The 21,528-nt window shown below is 37.6% G+C and overlaps 2 protein-coding genes across 7 annotated transcripts in view; one reads left to right on the top strand and one right to left on the bottom strand.

The window, feature by feature from the left end:
* ZNF106 (zinc finger protein 106) overlaps positions 1-21,528 on the top strand; it is a 120,244-nt gene that overhangs the window by 31,575 nt on the left and 67,141 nt on the right. For 2 of the 3 annotated variants that reach the window (XM_027459489.3, XM_027459488.3), the window contains exons 18-22: positions 58-177; positions 643-714; positions 2,082-2,153; positions 2,762-2,908; positions 3,486-7,919. The exons of the other annotated variant lie outside the window; for it this stretch is intronic. In XM_027459489.3, coding sequence (XP_027315290.1) covers positions 58-177; positions 643-714; positions 2,082-2,153; positions 2,762-2,908; positions 3,486-3,542 — 468 coding nt within the window. In that variant the 3' untranslated portion in view covers positions 3,543-7,919. Of the gene's footprint in view, positions 1-57; positions 178-642; positions 715-2,081; positions 2,154-2,761; positions 2,909-3,485; positions 7,920-21,528 lie in introns of those variants that run through there. 3 annotated transcript variants of the gene reach the window in all.
* The window catches only part of CAPN3 (calpain 3), a 31,541-nt gene continuing 16,638 nt past the window's right edge, over positions 6,626-21,528 (bottom strand). For 2 of the 4 annotated variants that reach the window (XM_005021679.6, XM_021273845.4), the window contains 11 exons: positions 21,011-21,047; positions 20,095-20,112; positions 18,745-18,846; positions 17,382-17,459; positions 16,666-16,723; positions 16,095-16,159; positions 15,020-15,088; positions 14,343-14,421; positions 12,459-12,575; positions 12,038-12,096; positions 6,626-10,852 (listed from right to left, as the gene is read on the bottom strand). In XM_005021679.6, coding sequence (XP_005021736.2) covers positions 10,826-10,852; positions 12,038-12,096; positions 12,459-12,575; positions 14,343-14,421; positions 15,020-15,088; positions 16,095-16,159; positions 16,666-16,723; positions 17,382-17,459; positions 18,745-18,846; positions 20,095-20,112; positions 21,011-21,047 — 709 coding nt within the window. In that variant the 3' untranslated portion in view covers positions 6,626-10,825. The remainder of the gene's footprint in view (positions 10,853-12,037; positions 12,097-12,458; positions 12,576-14,342; positions 14,422-15,019; positions 15,089-16,094; positions 16,160-16,665; positions 16,724-17,381; positions 17,460-18,744; positions 18,847-20,094; positions 20,113-21,010; positions 21,048-21,528) is intronic. The other 2 variants (XM_013101548.5, XM_027459506.3) reach the window with 2 other exon arrangements.

Raw genomic sequence — 21,528 nt, 5'->3', positions numbered from 1 at the left:
TAAAATTGTTCTGTTTAATTTTGAAATATATACTGTCTCTGCATTTTCTTGGCACAGACTGGAGAACTGGTACGGATCTATAAAGGCCATAACCACGCAGTAACAGTTGTGAACATTCTGGGGAAAGTGATGGTGACAGCATGTCTTGATAAATTTGTTCGTGTTTATGAACTACAGGTAAGAGAATAGATGGTTATTACTGAAATTTATATAATGTGTTAATGGTTTCAGGGTCAAATGTAGAGGTCATCTTTGTGCTTACTGTTCTCCAGCCCATTGATTTTTTTTTTCCCATCGCTCAGAATTTGGTTTTACCAGCCGAAATACATGGTTTTAAAAGAGCTTAACCTAAACCATTTTTTCAGAGCTTGGGTTATCCAAGGATTATGACAGCCCAGAAAAGTGGGCAAATGTTAGTTTTGTGTGTATGAGAAACCAAGTGCTTGGTTGGACAGAAAGGGTTACAGAAGTAATGCAAGTAAAATAGTGAGCTTTCCTAGAGGCTACAAAGCTTGCAATCCACCAGCGGGGGCATGGGTTGCTACTCAGGAAACTTTTTTAGGAAGCATCATCATTTGCATGCCTGTGAAAAATACATACTAACTGTCATGCCATTAAATGCCTGTTTCTGTTTCTTTCAAGTCACATGACCGCTTGCAAGTCTATGGAGGCCACACAGACATGATCATGTGTATGACGATCCATAAGAGCATGGTAACTTCCTTCTTCTTACTGGGTTGTTATATCCACGCACATATAGACAGTTTTATTTTTTTCGGATAATGAAATCAACTTGCTCTCTAACTAAGACAGAGGTGTTTAGAAGTGGCAGCTAAAAATCTGCTACAGAAGCTTTGTATTTATGTACCAGTATTGTCAGGGGGAAAATTACCTTCTAGCTTACTGTCATTTTAAAACAGTGGTTCTGTTTACAATTATGATTACAATGAAGAATCTATAAATAAATAGTAAAATATTTCCTCTTTTCAAGCATCAGTTCTGTTTGTCGTCTATGAAAGACAGTGAAACAGATGCTAGAGAAAAACTTCACTCATGGTCAAATCTAGTAACCCTTAAAAGGACATAGGCAAAGTTAGGCAGTGGACTTAGGTGTACAGATTCTGTCGTGTGTCTGCACTGCAAGATAGGATTCTGAAGTACTTCTAGATAAATACTTTGATAAAATAGTCATTAAGCGCACTTAAGTTGCCTGATGTGTAAGAATTTCCCAACTTTTTTCTGGATTATAAAATAAAAGGGTATAATAGTTATCTGTAATAACAGAAATTATCTATGAATTGGAATACTTATAGCACTAGCTTCACTTCTCATGTGAGTGAGATGAAGAGCTAAGTGCATCCAGGCTATGTGCTGACAGTCTGAGACTGGAACTCTCCCACACTAATAGTCTGTTTGGGGCACTCTGAAATCAGAGAAGTGTTCAGATGAGCAGCTTTTGAAGAGTGAAGGACAATAATTTTCTGTAATAGTGTAAGAAGTACTAAGTAAGTCTCTTACCCAGAGCAGATTGGCAGTTATATTCCAGTGATGAGTTTCCAGTAGGCAGAAAGACTTGAAATAAACAACAAATTAAATCTTCATCTTCTAGAGTTTTCTGTATTATGTGAAGACTTGGTTTTATTAATTAATCTTTATTGTAGTACAAGAATCTTCTTTCTGAGAATCTGATGTTCTTGCTCACCTTTCCACGCCATCCTTTTTTTTATATTCATTTAACCAGTTAAGCCCTGGAAGTATATTTAGTGTGACATTTATACCTAAGATTCTTTGCTTTTCTCCACTTCAGTGGCTAGCAACATTGTATTTTTGTTTTCTGAACTCTTACACAAATAATAATATCAATGATAGAAAATATGGAAATATTTCTTATTCATTAGTAGTTTTTTTATGAGCTATAAACGCAAATCTCAAAAGAATTAACTTAGACACATTTTAAAAATTTGGAAACCTTGCACGTTGATATTTTGTTGTTCTTCTCCTAACATACTGAAGCTTCTTTCAAAATTTGATTTCATTTTTTCTATTATTCCCAACTTGCTTCAAAAATATTTCTTTTACAGATCTACACTGGATGCTATGATGGCAGTGTCAGAGCTGTGAGGCTTAATCTCATGCAGAATTATCGTTGCTGGGTGAGCAATATGTTTTTAGCCTTGCTTTGTTGCAATTTTTAACCTAATTTTCTGGAGGTGGTCACTAGTCAATCTTGGATAAATTGAGCTCTAATTTACTATAACTCAGTCTTTTACCTATATATATATATATACAGTTGCATTCATCATGACCTTTTTATGTGTGTGCTTTGGGGCAAGTCAATAATAGGGTCTTAAATTATTTTTCTTTTGTGCAGTCTTTAGATAGTGGCATGTAATTCCTTAAAACATTAAAAAAAAATCCAGCTGAGTGATACAGAAAAACTATTTTACTTTGCTAAGTAAGTTCAATTAAATTTCCAGTGGCTTTGTCTAAGATAAATTTAAATTCTGTAAAAATTCTCTAAGTTCCTTTCTTCCTCCTTCCATTCTTACTGATGGCATACATTTGGCTAGAGGCAGTAAGAATCTCTGTAAAATGTAAATTAAAAGAAGAGACCACTGAGAATAACAATGGAATAAGAAGGTTAAATTTATAGGAGGCATGTGTGTGAGCAGTCTTGACAGAATATTGCTGAGGTGCAAGAATAAAAGCACTAACTAAAGTTCTTTTTCCCTAAGTTATTCTGGCATGTTTTTTCTTCCAGTGGCATGGATGTTCACTGATCTTTGGTGTTGTCGACCATCTGAAACAACACTTGCTAACTGACCATACCAACCCAAATTTTCAGACCCTAAAATGTCGTTGGAAGAACTGTGATGCTTTCTTTACTTCTAGGAAAGGTTCCAAGCAGGTGTGTGGTTAAAATAACATTGTTATATATAGAAAGATAAGAATCCTAACTACCAAGTAAGCGCTGTCACCACAAGTGTGGGACTTCTATTTCTCTTGAAGATGGTTAAATTATTCTATTAGTAAATGGGCATAACTGAATATAGTTACATCATACAAGGCTAACGGAGTTCAGCTTGTGATAGATGAGGAGTGCAGCTGCCTATAACACGGATATGGTAAATTTAAAACATATTGTTCTTAAAATTTTAAATGATAGTGGTAAAATTCTCAAAATACCAAAAGAAGTTTTGGTAACTATACTCAAGATGTTCAATTTTTGTGGGATAAGTTTTATTGTTTAAGATGAACAAGCATCAGTTTGAAATATTTTTTTTTATTCTTTTAATTTCTATTTGCACACACCACCTTCATTTTTGTAGATGCTGATGGTGTTTGTTCTTTACATGAGATTGGTTTTATTAGCAGTCTTTATTTAAATATAATGCATGAATTTCTGAGGTTTAGAAACTGAGGTTTCTAAAATCTTTTGCATTTTGGTGTTATTTTTTTGCCTGACTTCTTTGTTTCTTTTCTAGGATGCTGTAGGACACATAGAAAGACATGCTGAAGATGACAGCAGGATTGACTCATGAAGCTTTTCACCTCCCACATTGGGAAGTAATTTTATGTCAGAATTATTCCAAATAACATCAGTTTCTTACTCCAGTCTTTTCTCTTTCTTTTCATACTTGGAATGCAAAAAGGGAGTGGGGCTGAAAAGCCTTGCTACAGAGACTGCAGGTTGTGTTGCACTCTGTAGAAATAAGGTTGGTCTATTAAGACTTGGCCCAAATGTAAGATTCTTGCAAGTTTTTAATTCACTGACAAATAAGAATGTTCCCCCCTCTTGTCTGCCTTGTTTTTTAAAGAAGCTTATTCTTGAGAGTTTTAGGGAAGTACAGAGGGGTGTTTAGAACTTAGATTACAATGGATGCTGGTGTTTGCACACTCAGCTTGAAGCCTGTTAACTGTCTAACTGACATATGACTGTTCTTATGTTGTATCCAGTTTTTTAGATGACTTTAATAAAAATCTGCAAGCCAGAACGTCACAAATTCTGACAGTGTAACCTGAGTATCTACTGTACATATTGGCTTTATTCAGAAAAATGAAAGGTATTTTATGGAGAACTGGAATCAGTTTTTTAATGTTAACTGTAATTTAGTTTTTAATCATTGTCTAAAAATTGCTATAATTGACACAATATATGCAGTGACAGACTGCCCTAAATATTACACTTCCTGAGGTATGTCGGTGGTAGAGGATTTTTTTTTGTGTTGTTTTGTTTGTTAAAGCAGTCCTTTAAAAGGTATGCCAGTAGCAGCAAAGCATCTCCACTCACATGCTTTCTGATCTTAATCTCATATAAGTCCTAATGTTCAGGAAAGGAGGAACCAGTATCAGCTTTTGTTTCTCAGTTAAATACCAGTATAACCACTACAACCTTGATACAACACCGGAGTTGGATTCTTTATTTTATTTGGAATTCCTGTGTCTGCATTGCATAGCAAACAAATAGAAATTCAGAGGCACTATGTGTCCAAATCATCTATTTCCACGGTATTTTATTTCTGTTGTGAACTGTCTTGATTTGCTTGGGCTATGCTTGGTTCACAAAAAGTCAACTGGAAAGAATGGAGCAGGATTTTAAGGGGTTTTAAAGTCTAAAGCTCTTCAAGCAGAAGCTGGGGATACAAAATGCATATTGCATGTAAAAATCTTGTTTCCAGAAATATACGTAATTTATACAGGGAAGCCAGTGCAGAGGAGAATGTTTCTACTTGTCCAGGTTCCTCTGCTGTTGTCTCTTGGAGATGCAAACTTGTTCTCATTGGCCTGTGAAGTTCAGTGAAATGGAATTCTTATATTTGTGATGCTCTCTTAAATAGTAAGTCAAATCTGGCAAGGACATTTTTGTTTGCTTTTGACTAATTTCCAGCTCAGGATAAAAAAACAGAGGTTTCCTTAAACTGTAACAAAAGGTAAAGAAATTCCAGTGTCAAAACCAAGCTGCTTAAAAACAAATTGAGTGCTTTTCAAACAAATTGCATGACTTTTTCACTGGGTATCTAATTTGAAACTTCATATGCCAGCCATAAACCAAATAAATTTTATAGCTAAATTCTTTGACTATAAGAAAGTCTTCTAAGGCTGAGACTGTGATTGAGGGAAGCCCATGGATGTTCAGCTCTGCCATCAAATGAAGGAATTTCAGGGCCTTCTCTGAAGCACACAATTTTTATTTTGTCTTAGCACATGAGCATCATTTCTCTGTATTTGCTTGACATATGGATGTTGTTTTTTTCTTGAGAGACAAGAACAAGTTACAGGAACAAGTTACAGTAGCATCCTACTTCAAACACATAGGAATCCTTGAGGTTCCAGTGCTCTTGTTTTTGAGTATTTTTTGTTGTATTTTTTTATTGTTATTATTTTAATTAAACTGTTTGTAGACAGGAGAAATAAAAACAATATGTGACTTAGACCCCAGGCAGTTTTGAGAGTTTTATGTGTTTTTTGGGGGGTAGATTTTTTTATTCTTTTATTATTATTATGTGGATGAAACAATTTGAAAGAATCAAGTTCAGGGAAATCTCTGAGCAGTGTAAATGTTTTCTGACTGCTCTGGAGTTTTCAGGAGTGTTTTCTATCTTTTTTCTTTTCATGGCCTAGAAGCAGAGGGCTGCATGAGATTTAAACCATTTCCAAAATCATTGATATTCAAGAGTTTTTGAACTACAGTAAGGGAGCATGTAAAGGTGTGGGGAAAAAACGATGCAAACTTTTCAAACTATTCTTCATAGGCTGTTATTGAAGTGACGGTGTGGAGCTGTGTGTTCTGAGGATAAGTGTGTGGAGTAGTTGTATGTAAAAATGGTGTGTGAGTAGATTTTCATAATTTGTGGTTCTTCTCATTCTGCCAGCTGATGACTGTTTTAAGGAACCTGCAAAGATCTTTCTCACTAGGTGTTGCAACAAACGCAGTTATTACACTTTATTTGCATTCCTGATTAGTTAATGGGTTTATGTTTTCTAGTTGGTGTAAAAGCAGAATTCCTCTTCTTGTAGACCATATTTCCTTCTTGGTCCTTGAAAACAGTCCTTCCCAAAAGCCTGGACTTCTGAAATCCAGCTTTAACAGTGGTGTCTTTTGGTACTTCTTAGGTTGTTTCAAGAGCATTATTAGAATTTTAAAATGGATGGGAGCCAGGAAAATAGCAGAGATGCACAAGTATTTATAAAAATTTTGCTTCATAAGTTTAAACACACACACACACACACATGTGTAATATTGCTCAGGGGTTCAGAGGAAAATACTGTGCTGCTTTGTCCTGAGGATATCCGAAAAGGATTTGCTATGAAGTTGTCATGTGGATATGAAGTTCCACAGACTTCTTTGAACTTCTTCAGGAAATGCAGCTTTCATTAATGGCCATTCATTTCCTCTACACATAGAGGAGAGAGATGGTAAACTCATGTATTAGATTGGTAGCCATTAATGAGATCCTCTCCAGTCTTGCAACTTAGGGTTCTGACTTCTGATATACCTCTGGTCAAAAAGTGAAATAACTTTGGGTAGGGAAAAACTTATAAAAATTTGACTGGGGATACTATTTGCCTGAAAAGCAGCACTGCACATCTGAAGCCTCTGCTCAGGACTGTTTTTGTTTAAAGTTTTGTTGTTGTTGTTGTTTTTTGTTTTTTGTATGCAACTAAAAAGCTGCGGGTGGAGAAGTGAGTAGAGTGAGGATTTATTTTATGGTTAGCTGTGTTTTATAAGTCAAATGTTAAACAATAAGCTCTGGACTTGCCACATGGCTGTCTGAAAATGGCGGCAGCTTTCAGGTACAAGCCGCCATTTTCTTTTGAGCAGTACTGACATTGAGCTTAGTCAGCTGTGAGCCTCCTTGGTGGATGGCAAGTGCTCAAAGCTATTGTACTTTTTTGTAATACAAAGAATGGGATAGGCATAACTGAGCACGGTTAGATATCATTCCCTTAAAAAGTGGGGAACTGGCTGCAGCGTATATATGTTAAGGCCTACTCAGGCTCAAAAAGGAGATTGTCAATAGCATAAAGTGACCACTTAAAAGTTCAAACGTGCCACAAAGCTTAACTTTACCCAACAATTTCATCAGAGTTTCAATCATAACAATGCTAAGACTAATTGTATTCCTTGCTCCTTTTCCCTTCAAGTCACAGGAGAAAAAAATAAAAAAAAAATCTAACTGACAATGCAACACTGTATGGGCGAATGCTGCTGCTGCTTTGTGTGGAAGGGGCCAGAGGGAAAACTGTTGCATCTGTTGAAACAAAAATGCATTCAATACCCCAGCTTCTGTTTGCCATGTGTAACTTATATGGATTGCAGTTCAGCTGTGCAATGTCTTTTGAAGTAGTGCAGGTTTTGACTGTTTAGTTGGAAAGTGTGCATTATGCTGAATCATGGTAAAACAATAACTGAAAGCTCGCAATAAGCTCTAGGTTTCCAGAAACAAAAACGTGGTGTTGAGAAGGTATTTTCCTCTTTTCTTAATGAAAACACAGGTACAGTGAGTCTTGGTTTTCAGGCTTGTATGGTACTATCATTCAAACATAATCTAAGTTGTCCAGAATTGCAGAATATTTTAGGAAGGATAAGGAAGCAGTCTCAGCTGCTGTTTGTAAAATATTTAATAGTGTAAGTAAGAGCAAACTGTGTAGGTATGTATTCTGTTATATGCACCTGCCAGCTTCTCAAACTTCATTGTGCTGCAAGTAAGTGTTAAACACAACAAGTGTTTTGGAAGAAAGAAAATGGGATAAAACAACATGACTGAATATTTAATAAATTAAGCTGTGTAGAACATTTGCACAGATTGACCTTGCTTTTCCTCTTTCATTTTGTTACAAAGCTGTGAGTGTAATAACAAAACTTTACACAGCAAAAAATGAAAAGAAAATAAAAATAAAAATTCTTTATATTGTTATGGTTTGTCAGCCTGATTCTTCTTCATTTTGAATATCATGATTCTTTCCTAGGGTTTGGTAGAACATGACATTCCCTTTGAGGGTGAGAAAAAATCAGACTGGCCACCTTGAAGCTGTATATTCCAGTGGCCAGGCTCCAGCACTGACAGGACTGTTGAAAATTTTCACTCCCAGTGCACAGGAATCTAAGACTCATAGTTCTGCAGGGAAAATGGAAACTGTCCACCCAGCTGGGATCTCTGAGGCGACACACTGACTCCCTTGCTTTGTGACTTGTTGCTAAAACATTCTCTAAAGCTGTTGGTTGTTCGCTCACCAGGACTTTAAGGACAAGGTCTGAGTTGCCAGTCAAAAATCCTGATATATTTTTTTTGACTGATGGATTTTCTTTTTTTATGAGGACCCCAACCAAGTGTATCTCTGCCATATTTTTGTGTGGAAAATAATGGCTTACTAGGGATACCATGTGGCTGGAACTTAGGGATCCTGGTCTTCCAGTCATTTTATAATCTTAATTTGGGTTAAAACAAAAGTTGAATTTAAAGGAGAATAACCCTTCCTTACATGAACTATAGGATTTTCTTACTCTTTTAGAGTATGTTACAGTGCAAGACAACATTAAGAACCTTTATAGTCAAAAGGTTTTCTGTTTCTTAGTGAACTGTCAGTTAAATGTGATACTTATTGGAGTAAGTATGCTAGGATTTGGTTTTGCAATTTTTCTTTACAATAGTAGCTTGTTTTGCATTGTTACTTTTCACTACTAAAGAACTAAGACTATTCATCTTTTGTTGCCTTAATTAAGCAGCTATTCTAATGATTCCTTAGATTGTATTTTTTAAGCCTCACATGAAGAAGGGGAAAAAAAAATAAGAGCTTTTAATTTGACTAGCTACTTTTCATATATGTTAACACTTAATTAGAAAATAGAATACACTATTTAAAATACAGACTTCACCAAAAATTTTGTGCATACATGCATGAGGCAAGGGCTTCCTCTCAGTAGAAGGTTCTCCTGACCAAGTCTGGTCTCTTCACACCCCTTTCTTGCGCATGTTTTTCTATCCTATTTTGTATTGATTAGTGATTGATCAGTTCTGAAAGCCTATCAAGCTTACCTGCTTTTTTTAATGCATTCAGATCATGAACTGACTGGCGTTTGAGATCTTAAACTGATTTCACGTTTGCAGTAAAACTACAGAAGCTGCTGTATATTCATGAGAATGATGGGAGAGTGCTCAGTATTCATCCCCCTTTGTTTCTTCAAAAAAGTGAACTCTAAAGGATGGGTCAAAACTCGGTTGATGTATTTTCAGTTCAGTTAAACTGTACTTACACATTCTAACCATCTTCCCCAAGTGGTCACACCAACGTTAAGTGTCTGATTCTGCTAAAACTCACATCTTACAATAAAGAAATACTGAATAATGCCAGGAAATACTTCTATACTTTGAGTGTGTTGTTGTTCATTGTTTTAGTGCATAACCTGTACTAAAAACCCGCTGCTTATTTGCTCTCTGCATTAGTCTGGTGTTATTTTAATTTATTGAGCCCCTGAAATTTACTGTTAGGTTGTAGTTAGTAATTCTTTAATCTTCCTCCTAATCATTGACTCCCTAGTTTGCGGTTAAACTGCAAGAGGGATAATGATCAACTAAGACAAGAGGTGGAAACACCTTTTAGAGGATCTGCAAATCACTGATAGGAAGACAGAACAGAGGAAGGTTTTATCAAGGAAAATTTAGGCTAGCCTTGACATACCCACTAATACAACAGCCACTAAATTATTTGCCTATACATTGAGAAGATAATACACTAATAAAAGGCAATACTATGTTCCTAAATGTAGAAGTAGTAGATGTGATTCTTTTACAATATTCAGAAAAATGGAGTTTTTACTTCATAACCAGTAAAACCTTTACTTCATAACCAGGGAAAGGACTCTGAGTTGGGATCCAGCTGGTTTTGAGATTAAAACAGAATGCAGAAACTGTTAGTCAACAACATAGAACCCTGAGGACAAAAAAGTGTGCGTGTATGGTTTTACATGTACATCTATATATAAATAATATATATATATATATATATATATATGTGTGTATAAGAGATTTTCTTTCCTGAGCGGCTTTCTTGAAAGCAGAACACCACTTCCTCAGTTTTACAGAGAATGCAGTTATGATGAAAAAGTAAAACCATTCAATGCATAACAGATAGCATGGGGATACTAAAAATGTTTGAGACTGAATTGCTTTGTTCTGCCATTTTTACTGAGGCACTAGACCCAAGACATACCTAGATGGTGCAGCCTGTTGTGCCTGACTTCCACATTTTAGCACAGCAGAGAACCAACCTGCATGGCTACAATGACATACATTAACATTATTAGGATGCATAACATTAATGTAGTTAGCGCAATCTCATGTGAAATAGTCCACATTATGAAGAGGCTAAAATGAAAGTACCAAAATCAGAACAAAGAGTTGACTAATTCCAAGGTGGTAGTAAACATCTCTGACATTCACAGTTAGATACAGTCCCAGTTCTGCCTGACTCGCACTGACTTGAGGGAAGACTTTGTAATTGTCAGCGTAAGCAGACACGGAGCATGAACCATTACTCATTACCATGCAGAAACATCTTAACACAGTCATTAATAAATTAATCCTTGCTGCCCAAAGTAAAATGTCATAGAGATACTACAAAAGTAGTTACAGATTATGAACACTGGTCTACTGGAGTACAGCTGTCTCTTTTCCAAGGGATTCTTTCATGTACCATTCATCTCAGTGAGTGAAGCGCATATATAGTGTGCAATGCTCATTTGCACTTGGGGATGAATGGAGTTCATTACTTAAAAGAGAGGTCTTGAGCGTGTTCTTGATGAAGGTGGCAGAGGGCTCCGGTGTTAGGCGTACATGGTGAGCTGCAGCCACTGGAAGGAGAGTTAAAAGTAAAGGAATTAAAGATCAGGCAGGACTTAGTGGGGAGCTGGGGCAAAGAAGGGGAGATGAAGCGGGGAAGGCAATTCCCCGTGTGCCTTTTTCATGACTTGAAATGTGCTACATGTCAATGAGCAAGGAACACCTTTAGATGTACTAACTCGCCCTAGGTTCACTGCTTCTTCAAAGCTGTGGTCCTCTTCCTTACGCTCTTCTCACACTAACTTGTACGTACAAATAGTGTCCATACTCTTCTACATTGTATCTCTGTGCCCCTCCCTCCTCTAGACCTCAAATTTACTGTGTCTCTGGACAAGAGGATGTCTGTGTTACTATCAGGGCCGATTGCTGAATGGGAATTACAACTAAGTCTGTACATTCTGTGGGAAGGGGAGAGAGAAAGCAAAGGAGCAGCTGCCTAACTAACAGCTGTGCTCCTGCAGCAGCTGAACTTTGTGTAGTGAAGACTGTGATGTGAGTCATCTTGCAGCTCCTTGCTGTGTGTAGGCACATCCTGTGCTGAGGGACTGACAACATTTGAGACTTAAGCCCCTTTTCAGACACCCTGATAAGTGCAGCCCCTTGGGCAAGGCAATGTACAACTTGAACACGTGAGCCAGTGCTGGGACTAAATTTAAGATTGTGCCACTACTACTGAAATGCCATAAGCTCTGTAGCTGGAAGGCAGCTACTTGCTAACATTTAGTAGGAAGCATATTGGCAGTGGAGAATTTTGTCTAAGGCTTTTCTCCTATTCCTCTTTTGCTTGCAAAAAGTGATTTAAGTCCTCTGTATAAGATTTTAAAAAGGTAAGGAACTATGCTGACCCCCATTTATCAGCTAATGCCTCTAAAATAAAGTGTGTCTAATTTAAACTGCCTCATAAAAATCACTCAAAGTCGCTTTGAAACACTTTAAAATGATCTGAAAGTCCACAGCTGTGCCCTACAGCACCAGCTAGAGTCTTACACAGCAGCTACTACTGGCAGATCATGGGTACAGGTGTTTTCTGGGTAAAATCAATAGCAAAAATTTGAGGAGGCTTTGTGGACTCTTACTGACTTGGATGACAATTTCAGTCCAACTTGCATAGCCTCCCTTAAGGATCTGTACGGTGAATAATATAACTAAAATTTAGTATTGTGATACGTTAGAAATACTGGCATAAAGCAGTTTACCTCTAGCACATTGAGCTTAATGATTCCATCCCCGTCTTTATCAAAGGCGTGGAATGCCCCTAGAACAATGGAAGAAAAATATATAGAATAGATTAAATTATTGTGCAAAGTGTAAAGAAGATCCCACATAGCAAACTACATCGTATTCCTGCTGTGTTATACAAACTTCTGCAGATATTTACTTACTTGGTCAGCAAGAGTTTCTGCTATGCTTTTCCTTAGCTTATACAAGGAGAAATGTAATGGCTTGTTATCTTTTGCATGCAGGATGACTGTCATAGTTTTGATTCCCCAAGGACATATCTTAAATTATTAAAACTATTTGTAGGTAATAGTGGTTTAAATAAAGTTTGCTTTGAGTATGACTGCATTTTGAGGATGGAGGAGGGAACAACACAGTAAAATGGAGTCAGCCACTCACTGAACATAGCATCCAGTCGCACAAAGCAGCAGATGAAGCTGTCAAAATCGATGTTCATGTTCTTGTCAGCGTAGCGCATTGTAATGATGTCGTAGAGCTGGTTGTTCAGCCGAAATCCTGCAGAGGAGCAGAAATGGGGCACAGCTGGGCCACGGCTGAGGGGAAGCGCTGGTGCCAGTCAGTCCCAAATAAAAGGTTTGGCCATAAGTGCTTCTCAGGGCCAGGCTGGGCTCAAGCTAGAGGAGACTATTGCAGCCACAAAATAAAATAAGTAAAGCTACAAGGGGCTGCCCTGTGTTGAGCTGCCTTACGTAACATTTTGACATTACTATTTGAGAGTTCCGGTAGCATATACATTATCTCATGCTGTAAATAGAAAGAGGAGAAGTGTACACTGAAGGGTTTACAACTTAAGTTAGCCTGGTGAGAGTGAAGCAACAAAAACTGGGGGACGGAAATGTAAGAGGAAGTTGCTATGGAAATACAATTGCACAATGGTCAAAAAATAGATACGGTTGTAACTCCTCATCTTGGTATTACTGAATTGTGGCACTGACTGCTGCAATTTGCAGCCTGGCTACTTAAAGGATATTTCATGATTTGAGTACTGTTGGTTGATAGCTAAATACAAGATCATGTGTAGTTTATACGCTGCAAGGCTGAGACAAATTTTATAGTGAAATGTGTGCTTAGTTCTAAAGTCAGGAGGTATTCATATATATATTTATTTTAGTTATATTTTATATAAGTATAAAATTACTTATATTATACATGTATATATACATTACATTAATAAGTTTCCTGGTGAGAACAGAAACCTGGAAAATAAAAATGACCCATGTTTCTACTGTAGCAAGAGTTCAAATCCAGATGTAGTTTTGTCCTTGGCAAAGAACTGAATCACTGATGTTTTATAAAGTACATACAGCCATCAATTTCTGTTCCTTGAAGAACTGGTAACTGATGTATCAAGATACCAGTGAAGAAGTGTAACTGAAATCATCCCATTTATATTTATAATGATCATCCCATTTATGTTTATAATGAAACTCCATATTTTTCTGAATAAAGAAGTCATCTCACCCCTTTAGAGAAAAAGCTGTTGATAAAGATATTTATTTGCTGGGGGAAGCCTGCTGCTCAGAGAAAAAAAGCGTGTCAGTGTGAGACAAGAAGCAAAAAATGTTGGAAATCTCTCTGCAGGATGAGTTTCATTAGCTGCAACTTCTACAAAAATACTTTTGTGCTGCACATGTATGAGAGGAGACTGAGTCCATGTGCTTAGTTGCAAAGAAACATGAACTGAAATCAAGAAATGTCCATCCAAATGCGTCTAAGACAAGCTTGGACATCGACCTGCTCAGTCTCAGTTTTCTGTACAATTGGGATGAAAATTTTCCACTGTTCTTTGATTGTTACTTACACAAAAATAAAGAATCCACAGCTTAAGTGAGAGCATGTGTGTAGCTTAGGTGGCAGACTGAGTCATCACAGGTGCATCTGTCAACAGCTGGATGTAGCTGGGCTCCCTGTTGCTCCTTTTGTGTGCTGCTTGGGCAGTTGCACAAACATTGTGCTGTGTAATCAAGCACTCAATAAAAGGGTAAAACAGCGCAAGTGTGAATGCTAATTTGGTGCTTGACATTTGATGATTTGTGAGACTGAGATAGTCGTGTATTTTTCACTGAAATGTGAAGCTGGTGAGATGTACAACACTTGCAATTCGGATATTTTGAGAACCTCTGCTGGGGAAAAAAAGGGATTTTTAAAATTTCTCTAGGGTCCTCTTTAAAAGGCTGCACTGTGTTCCTGTTTTCAGCCTGTGATACAACAACCAAAATAAGGTTTCTTTGACTGTTGAGCAGTGTACACTGGGAGAAGTACCTGCATCCTTGACTGCATTGCGCATCTCATAGCTGTTAATGGTTCCCGAATGATCTGTGTCATAACGCTTGAAAATTTTCTGGAAAAAGAAAAAAATAAATACACAGCAAAAATAAAAAACTTGTTTGTTGTTGTTGTTGTTGTTGTTTTGTTGTTTTTGTTTGTTTGTTTGTTTTGTTTTGTTGAACATACCCACTGATGTGGGTGCTACCCTCACGCACTTGAAGGTTTTGCCATTTGCCTCATGTTTTTACAGCTGCTGCTGCTAAGCAGTCCTCTAATTACCAACATATAAATTTGTGTCCTGAGAAACAAAATGCTCTCCTCTAGAGACCCTCCTTGCTTGAGTTTATGCTGTTAACCCTCTCTCTTGATTGCCCTAATTAAGTTATTTGCAATGCCTGATTCTATTTCCTATCGTCCTCCTCCACCTTGTGTCTCTCTGCTACACTCTTGGGCTGAAATCTTTATAGGAAAGCTGGAGCCTCAGAAGTTTTCTTAGGCTGAGAGTAAGATTAAGAAAGACATTAATTTTCTCCTTAAAAGCTAATTTTCATTTTTTTGAGCATTTTTTTTCATTGGTGTGGTGGTGGTGTATGTGGAGGAATCTGGTTTTCCTACACAAGCTTTTATACTACAGAAGTTCTGAAGAACATTGCTGTGAATACCAGCAATACCTGCCAGCTTTTAATCTTGTCCCAGAGATGTCGAAATTCATCAAAGTTTATCTTCCCTGAGCCATCTGTCTGTGATGCAAGCATTCAGGTAACAACAACAAAAAACAACAGCATTTTAAAGGGAAAATGAACTAAATCTGCAGCTCGTGGTGAGAGGGGATGAATGTGAAACCTAGTTCAGAATTTCCTCAGCATTGAGAGCTGATTGGACAGAGCAGCAAAGTATTTGTGAACACTTCAGTTATCATGAATTGCATGTTGTTTCAGCATTGTGAGGCAGTATTTCCTTGAGTAGAAGCAAACCTCCAAAACAGGAAAGAGGCTTGTTCCTGGAGCTGTTATAAAGTACCTAAGAGCAAGATGTTTTATGGGGCTCTTTCAAATGCCTATACTGGTAAAGTTTTTTCAGTATTTTTTTATGGTATCTGAGCTTTATCCTAGAGTGAAGCCTTTCTGCCTTGCTAGAACAAATTGAAGATCAAGCAAAATGTTGAATTTGCCAAAATGTGTTTAGCCTCCAACTAATATGGCTCTAGGTTGTATTTATAATTTGGTCTGATTTGGTTTGGATGTGCTTAAGTTCTCTCAAAACCCTACATTATGTCAAATAGGAAAACTGAGTGATGTGTTGGAGGTAACCCTATGTGGCATCTTGTAATGTGCTTTATTGTACTTACTCTGAGACACTTTCCATATGCTTTGCATACTAAGTATACAGTGCAATATGTAATGCGTTTAAAAACTTAAAGGTAAGAGAGAAATACACTAAGCCTGTTGGCAAGAACAGCAGTTATGTTGAGATGGGTTAAAGGAAAGTTGTTATACTGAATTACTTATTCAGTAGTTCTGTATTTTGGGATAGTTTTGTAACTCTAGTGTTAAGAAGACTGCAGTTAAGATGTGCCACGCTGGGAATGCTGTGTTATCTGAACCTGGACTATGATGTACTGTTCTGTTTTCCAGTTTACTAAGTTGCATTTGATTCAAAAACAATCTGTTGCATGTGGTGGGGGAAAGTAAAACTCAGATGGACTAGTGTGGTATCAAGCAATCCTCTATCACTGGCAAAGGATACATCCATTAAAGCAATCATGCTGCGGCAGGATTCCAGTTCAAATCCTTCTGTCTTTAGGTCCTTATCTGAAATAAATAATCCCAGATAAAAACAAATCGTGCAAGTCAGCAAGTCCTTCTTCCTCTTAGGTGGGACTCTAAGTGGAAACCAAATCTGCTTGCTTCATTCAGCAAGAAATGAGTGAGAAAGAAATCTGAAAAGGCCCTGAGTAACATTACAGTTTGTGAATGACAGATGAAGTTTAATAATCAGGGAAGAAGGTCTACCTCTCCACTAGAAATCTTTTTTTTTTTAAGGCCATCTGCAGACTGCTAGAAATGCTATATTATCCTGTGTGGTGCTTCCAATAAACTTTTGTTCATTACTGCATTATCAGTATTTGATCAGTCATAGATAGCATCTGTATTAAGATGTTGCTAAGTCTCAGATGCAGATTACATTTAAGTGAAACTAGGAAACTTGTGAAATTGAAACCATAAAGAATTTTGAGAGTGCAACTCAGAGGTGGAGGGGTACATAATATCACAGATTTCTTTATCTAGGGTTACTGAAAAACATGTTAAAAACTCACGTTTTTTTACGACATTATTTAGAACGTTCCTGAGTTCTTCAGCATTGATCTCCATGTCCTGGTAGAAAATGGGGGAAGAATACCATTAATTGCAACATTTCTTATTACAAAAATCACTTTATGGATGGATATGCTAAAAGTATGAAGTCTCTGGTCACTTTTAGGTGTTGTGTATGCTTCAAAATAGAGAGCATTCCAGGTTTGTATAAGCAGCAGTCCAAATCTTTGAGGCTGCAGCTATATTTTCAGTACAAAGCAGGTCTGAAGTTACTGTGCAGTGTTTTTTAAACTACAACTAGAAGAACAACCAGTAACTTCAAGCCACTGTGAGCCAAGCAGCAAAATATGCTCTTGATTTATGTAGCTTTTTGATCTGTTTTGACTTTCTTAGCTAAGTGTATACTGGACAGCATTGTATTTATAACTTCACATGCTATGCAAAATTGCTGGAAAAATCCTGAAGAACCTCATGCAGTAGTGATAGAAATAAAAGCCTGAAATTAAATAAGGCTCCCTTGTACACAATTAGAATAATAAGTTAGATGTACATATGAAGATAGCTGTATGCTTAATTCAATTTTGGTTTGCTTTTGCTTAGCTTTAGATCTCAAAAGAAATGTAGATACATTTTAAAATGTCTTGAATCTGTGAAGTTTTAGTTTCTGTTGTGGCTAGGCTTCTCTGAAGGCAGAGGTAGGAATTGGTAGCATACTCACATCTCCTGCAATCTGTTGGAAAATATTCCTGAATTGTTTTTCCTCTTCATTCTCTTCACGAGCTTTTGCTGAATGACGCTGACAAGATAAAAGCAACGAAGATATACCACCTTAGCCCAGCAGGAAAATGAAGGGATCTAGGAGCTGGATGTCTCACTCCCCCTCATGCGAACAAGCCTCTAAGTGATGCTGGAACTGCTCAGAGGAACAGGTCTCCCTCCTGGTCCTTTCCCCTTTCTTTTGTTAAATGTACTCCTTGGCAAGACTGCTGCATTGTTAGCTTCATCTCATTGCTCTCATTTCTCTTGAAATAAGCCTAAATGTTTACTTTCACTGATGGATGTTTATTTTCTAATTTTCGTTTTGAAACATGGCAAAGCAGAAATTTGGAGCAGAAGAGGAAAAGGTTCCATGGCTGCCATGTAGCCTATGAATTGTCCAGAGGGACTCAGGGGTTTGAGAGCACTTTATAACATGGAGGACCCTTTCTAGAGACACATCACATGCAATAATTTCACACTCATTGTTTTCTTTTTTCTCAGACACATGCAAAATCCAGGCCTGAAATCTGAGATGTACACTCTGAAGTGTACTGGAAAAGGAACTATCTATATGCTTTTCCCTGCAATATTACCTTGTGCATAGCAAAATTAAGTTCTTGGCTTAGTCCTTATTTTCCTGTGTCTGAACACAAAAGCAAGTTAAGATTGGTTCCCACTTTACAAACAGACGTGCAAGCAATGCCTTCAAAAACCACAAGCTTGGGTGCAGGATCTGATGTTGCATCTTAGGCCTCTCACCCATTTTCTGGAAGCAGAAATTCTGACTTCACTGTCCCAATTTTCTCCTCTCTGGTCATGAGAGGAAAGAGTGACCAGGGGTCACCTTGGGTTACTCAGCCTATTGTTCTCTGGCTAATGAGGACTGGTATAGGGCTATGTAACTTGTAATGGGAAGAAGTTGTGATCACTGCCAGGAGCTCCTGAAGCCCCTCGAGTGCTATTTGCATGTGTGTCCTATATAAAGTGGGTACTGGTTTGGGGGGCTGAGCAGCAGTGGATTGAACTATGCTGCTTGCAGGGAAGAGGTCTTTTTCAGCCAGGATCCCTGTATGAGAGAACAACCAGGAGCTGTTTTCAGTGTTATATTACTATAATGTTAGTGTAGGCACCAAATAACTGAAGGGATAGTCTCTGCTCATGCTCATTAGATCCACCTAAAACAGATATAAGTAATGTTGAGATTTGAGGAAATGCTGTTGTGTATCTAAAGACAGTTCTTTGCACAGTTCCTGTGCTTTCCACAGCTACTCCTTCATGTTAGCCAGACCAAGCTCCCCAGCCTTGCCAGTTACTGCAGAAACCTTTTTCTCATCTCTGAGGGTTTTGTCACCATCTTTGCCAGCGTCTTCATCTGTTGTCAGCTCCTTATTGCTGTTTGCTCTGTCAGAAACAAAGATGATAGGCTAGAAGAGGGAAGACAGCAAAAGAGAAGTGGAAATTACACAAGAAACAGTAGTAGAGAAAGTAGTTGGGGACACCCATTTTGTGGTAAAGTGCATGCAGCCATATCTGGGAAAGAAGAAAAAAAAAAAGTAATTTCTGAAGTTACTGTTCTTCTCATGCCAAAAAGAAATCTACAGATGCCTTTGTACAATTTTTTGCTTCTTTGCTTTCCTGTTCAGAAAAGCGCTAACACTTTAAATGTTATGTTGTTTTTTTTTTTAAATGTCTCCCTGATTGTCAATTCATCTGAATTTTCCCTTCTCTATGAAGGACAGTAGTACTGAAAGAAGAACAGAATCCACATCCTGCATGAAGAATGTGTATTTGTGTAGGAGCTTGTTAATTACGTAAAGCGAATGTTATTTCTCTTTTAATTCTTGAGGCATTCAACCATAAGGAACCACATGCAATTGTTCTGTTTCACTGTACTTAAAGCAAAGAAAGCTGCTACCAGATGTGAATGTGTTATCCTAGAGTATTAATTGCAATCAACCTCTCTTGAGATTAACATGTCTGGTTAGACTTTCAAGGTCCTTGTAGGAAATACGATTTTATATTGTGATCTGATTTATGTTGATTTGTGGACAATTTTGGGGTATATATGAAAGAAGAATCCAAATTAGAGTCAACCACATTCACCTTCAAAATGTTTCCCTTGTGGGTCTTTTTGTACCCTTCTTCTGCCTGATAATATTTCTTGGAACCTCAGAGTATGGTTTTTGGTTGCTAAATACACTGCATAGACTTGCAAGGAGAATCCTGAACTCTGGTGAACAGAAACTTAGGAAAGACGAGTAGATGCACTGGGTGTTGGAAAGTGAATGTGAGGGCATGTGTCTGAAGAAGGGGTGCATTTCACCAGAAAGAGGTGTCAGGGTGCCTATGGAGGGGCAGGCAGGAGGATCATTTGAGCAACTCAGAGGTTCAAGCTTATAAAACTGAACAAGTTTTGTTATGGCTTTGCCACCTCCTTGAGTGAGAGAGGCACCTGTTGTTATAGCTATATTTCATCAGATTTTAGTATAGGAAGACAAAAATCTTTGCTCCCTGAAAATTTCCTCTTACTCAGTACTAACAAGATAATTAGTTGACTAACTAGATCTGTTTCTAGATGCAGAGAATTCACTAATGATGTCGAGGAATTCTGCTGCATGCATTGCACATGCTTTTTGCCTTGTTGTCATTCAGCAAATTGTGCAAGTACCCACCTTGCCTTTTTTCTTCTTCTGTTTGAACAAAAACACAATATTTTTTTTTAAAAACAGAATTACAGATTTTAGCCACATTATTCAGTTAGAAAAAAAAAAAAGTATAACTGTAGAAATGGGAAAACAAATATGAGAAAGGAAGAGAAAAGAAGTTGCTCTTTTCTATCTAGTTTGTATATTCATACAGGTTTCAAAAGGAAGGGAAAATACACCCATAAAGAAATTATGTACTGATGGACAGAAATAGATGAAAACATATCAAAACAGTGGCCCATGTTGTCTGGGGCTTTGTATACTTGAATGAAATCTCTGCTGTATCTTTATCTCTGACTATTCCATTTCTTTTTCCCAACCAGTCAGTAGAAATTGGACTTCTGTGCCCACAAATCAATGTGAAGTAGCCATTAAATTCCACCAGATTTGGACAGCTATTCCTATACAGATGTGTAAAACCCCAGGCCAAAGAGTTAGTTTCTCGTGGATTATAGTTTGAATCAGAGTATCATTAGGATCCCTTTCCAGAAAGCTTGTACTTCAAAATATTATTTTCTTTATTAGATGAGATGCCAATTTCACAACCAAACAAACAAAAAAATCCAAGAGCACAGAGCTAGGCCTCCCCCAGTACCTGAATACTCTCAAATGATGGAGGCAAAGGCAAGGTTTAGTATGCTACACCTTCATGCCAGGGGCAGATTTCAAATCTGGCAAAAAATATTTTGGTCTGTCTGAATCAGAAAGCAGCATATATAATGTCAAGTGTTAATAGGAGTATCTTGATGAGAAAATGTGAAAACTTATGTTAAAGGAACTGGTGTGTGGTTGTAAATGGTTTCCTGCTATATGTCTCCTTAAATGTGACACTCCTTCCCTCTCTCCCTCTAGTCACACAAAAGAGGCACAGGACAGTACTTACTGATGGACGGTCTGCCTCAATCATGTTTTCAACCTCCCTAGAAGAAAGCAGGAAGTAAATAAATCAGGCAAGTGGCTGTTCAAAACATTGTTTGATTGTTTATCTGGTTAGTAAGCAGCCACTTGAACTTTCCAAACTACTGGTGTAGGTTGGCTTCTAGACGTTACAGCAGCAGACTGGATGGAGCTTCCCCAGTTTGAGCTGCACATCCCAAGCACTGCTGCCAGGAGCACTGCTGCCTGGTTTATTCCTCTTAGAGCCTTCACAACACTGAACATCAATGGCTGGGAGTAAAACAGAGGCTTCATGGCCTAAGTGAAGTGATACTGGCTGCAGTTTGAGCTCTGGAAAAGTAGTTGAAGAGCAGGATGTAAAAGCAACTACCTATTCCTGTATTCTGTTCATGAAGCAGAGCAGTAAATAACAAACTTTGTTTGCCTTATAAAAATGGTGGAGAGCATGTTTACAAAGGATAACCTGCAAGTAGTGAGCTTATCCACAGACAATTCTAAACGGGT

The sequence above is a fragment of the Anas platyrhynchos genome, chromosome 5 (assembly GCF_047663525.1).
Source record: "Anas platyrhynchos isolate ZD024472 breed Pekin duck chromosome 5, IASCAAS_PekinDuck_T2T, whole genome shotgun sequence".
NCBI lineage: Eukaryota > Metazoa > Chordata > Aves > Anseriformes > Anatidae > Anas > Anas platyrhynchos.
Note: the sequence above shows the minus strand (reverse complement) of the source record. Positions and strands in the feature narration are given on the sequence as shown.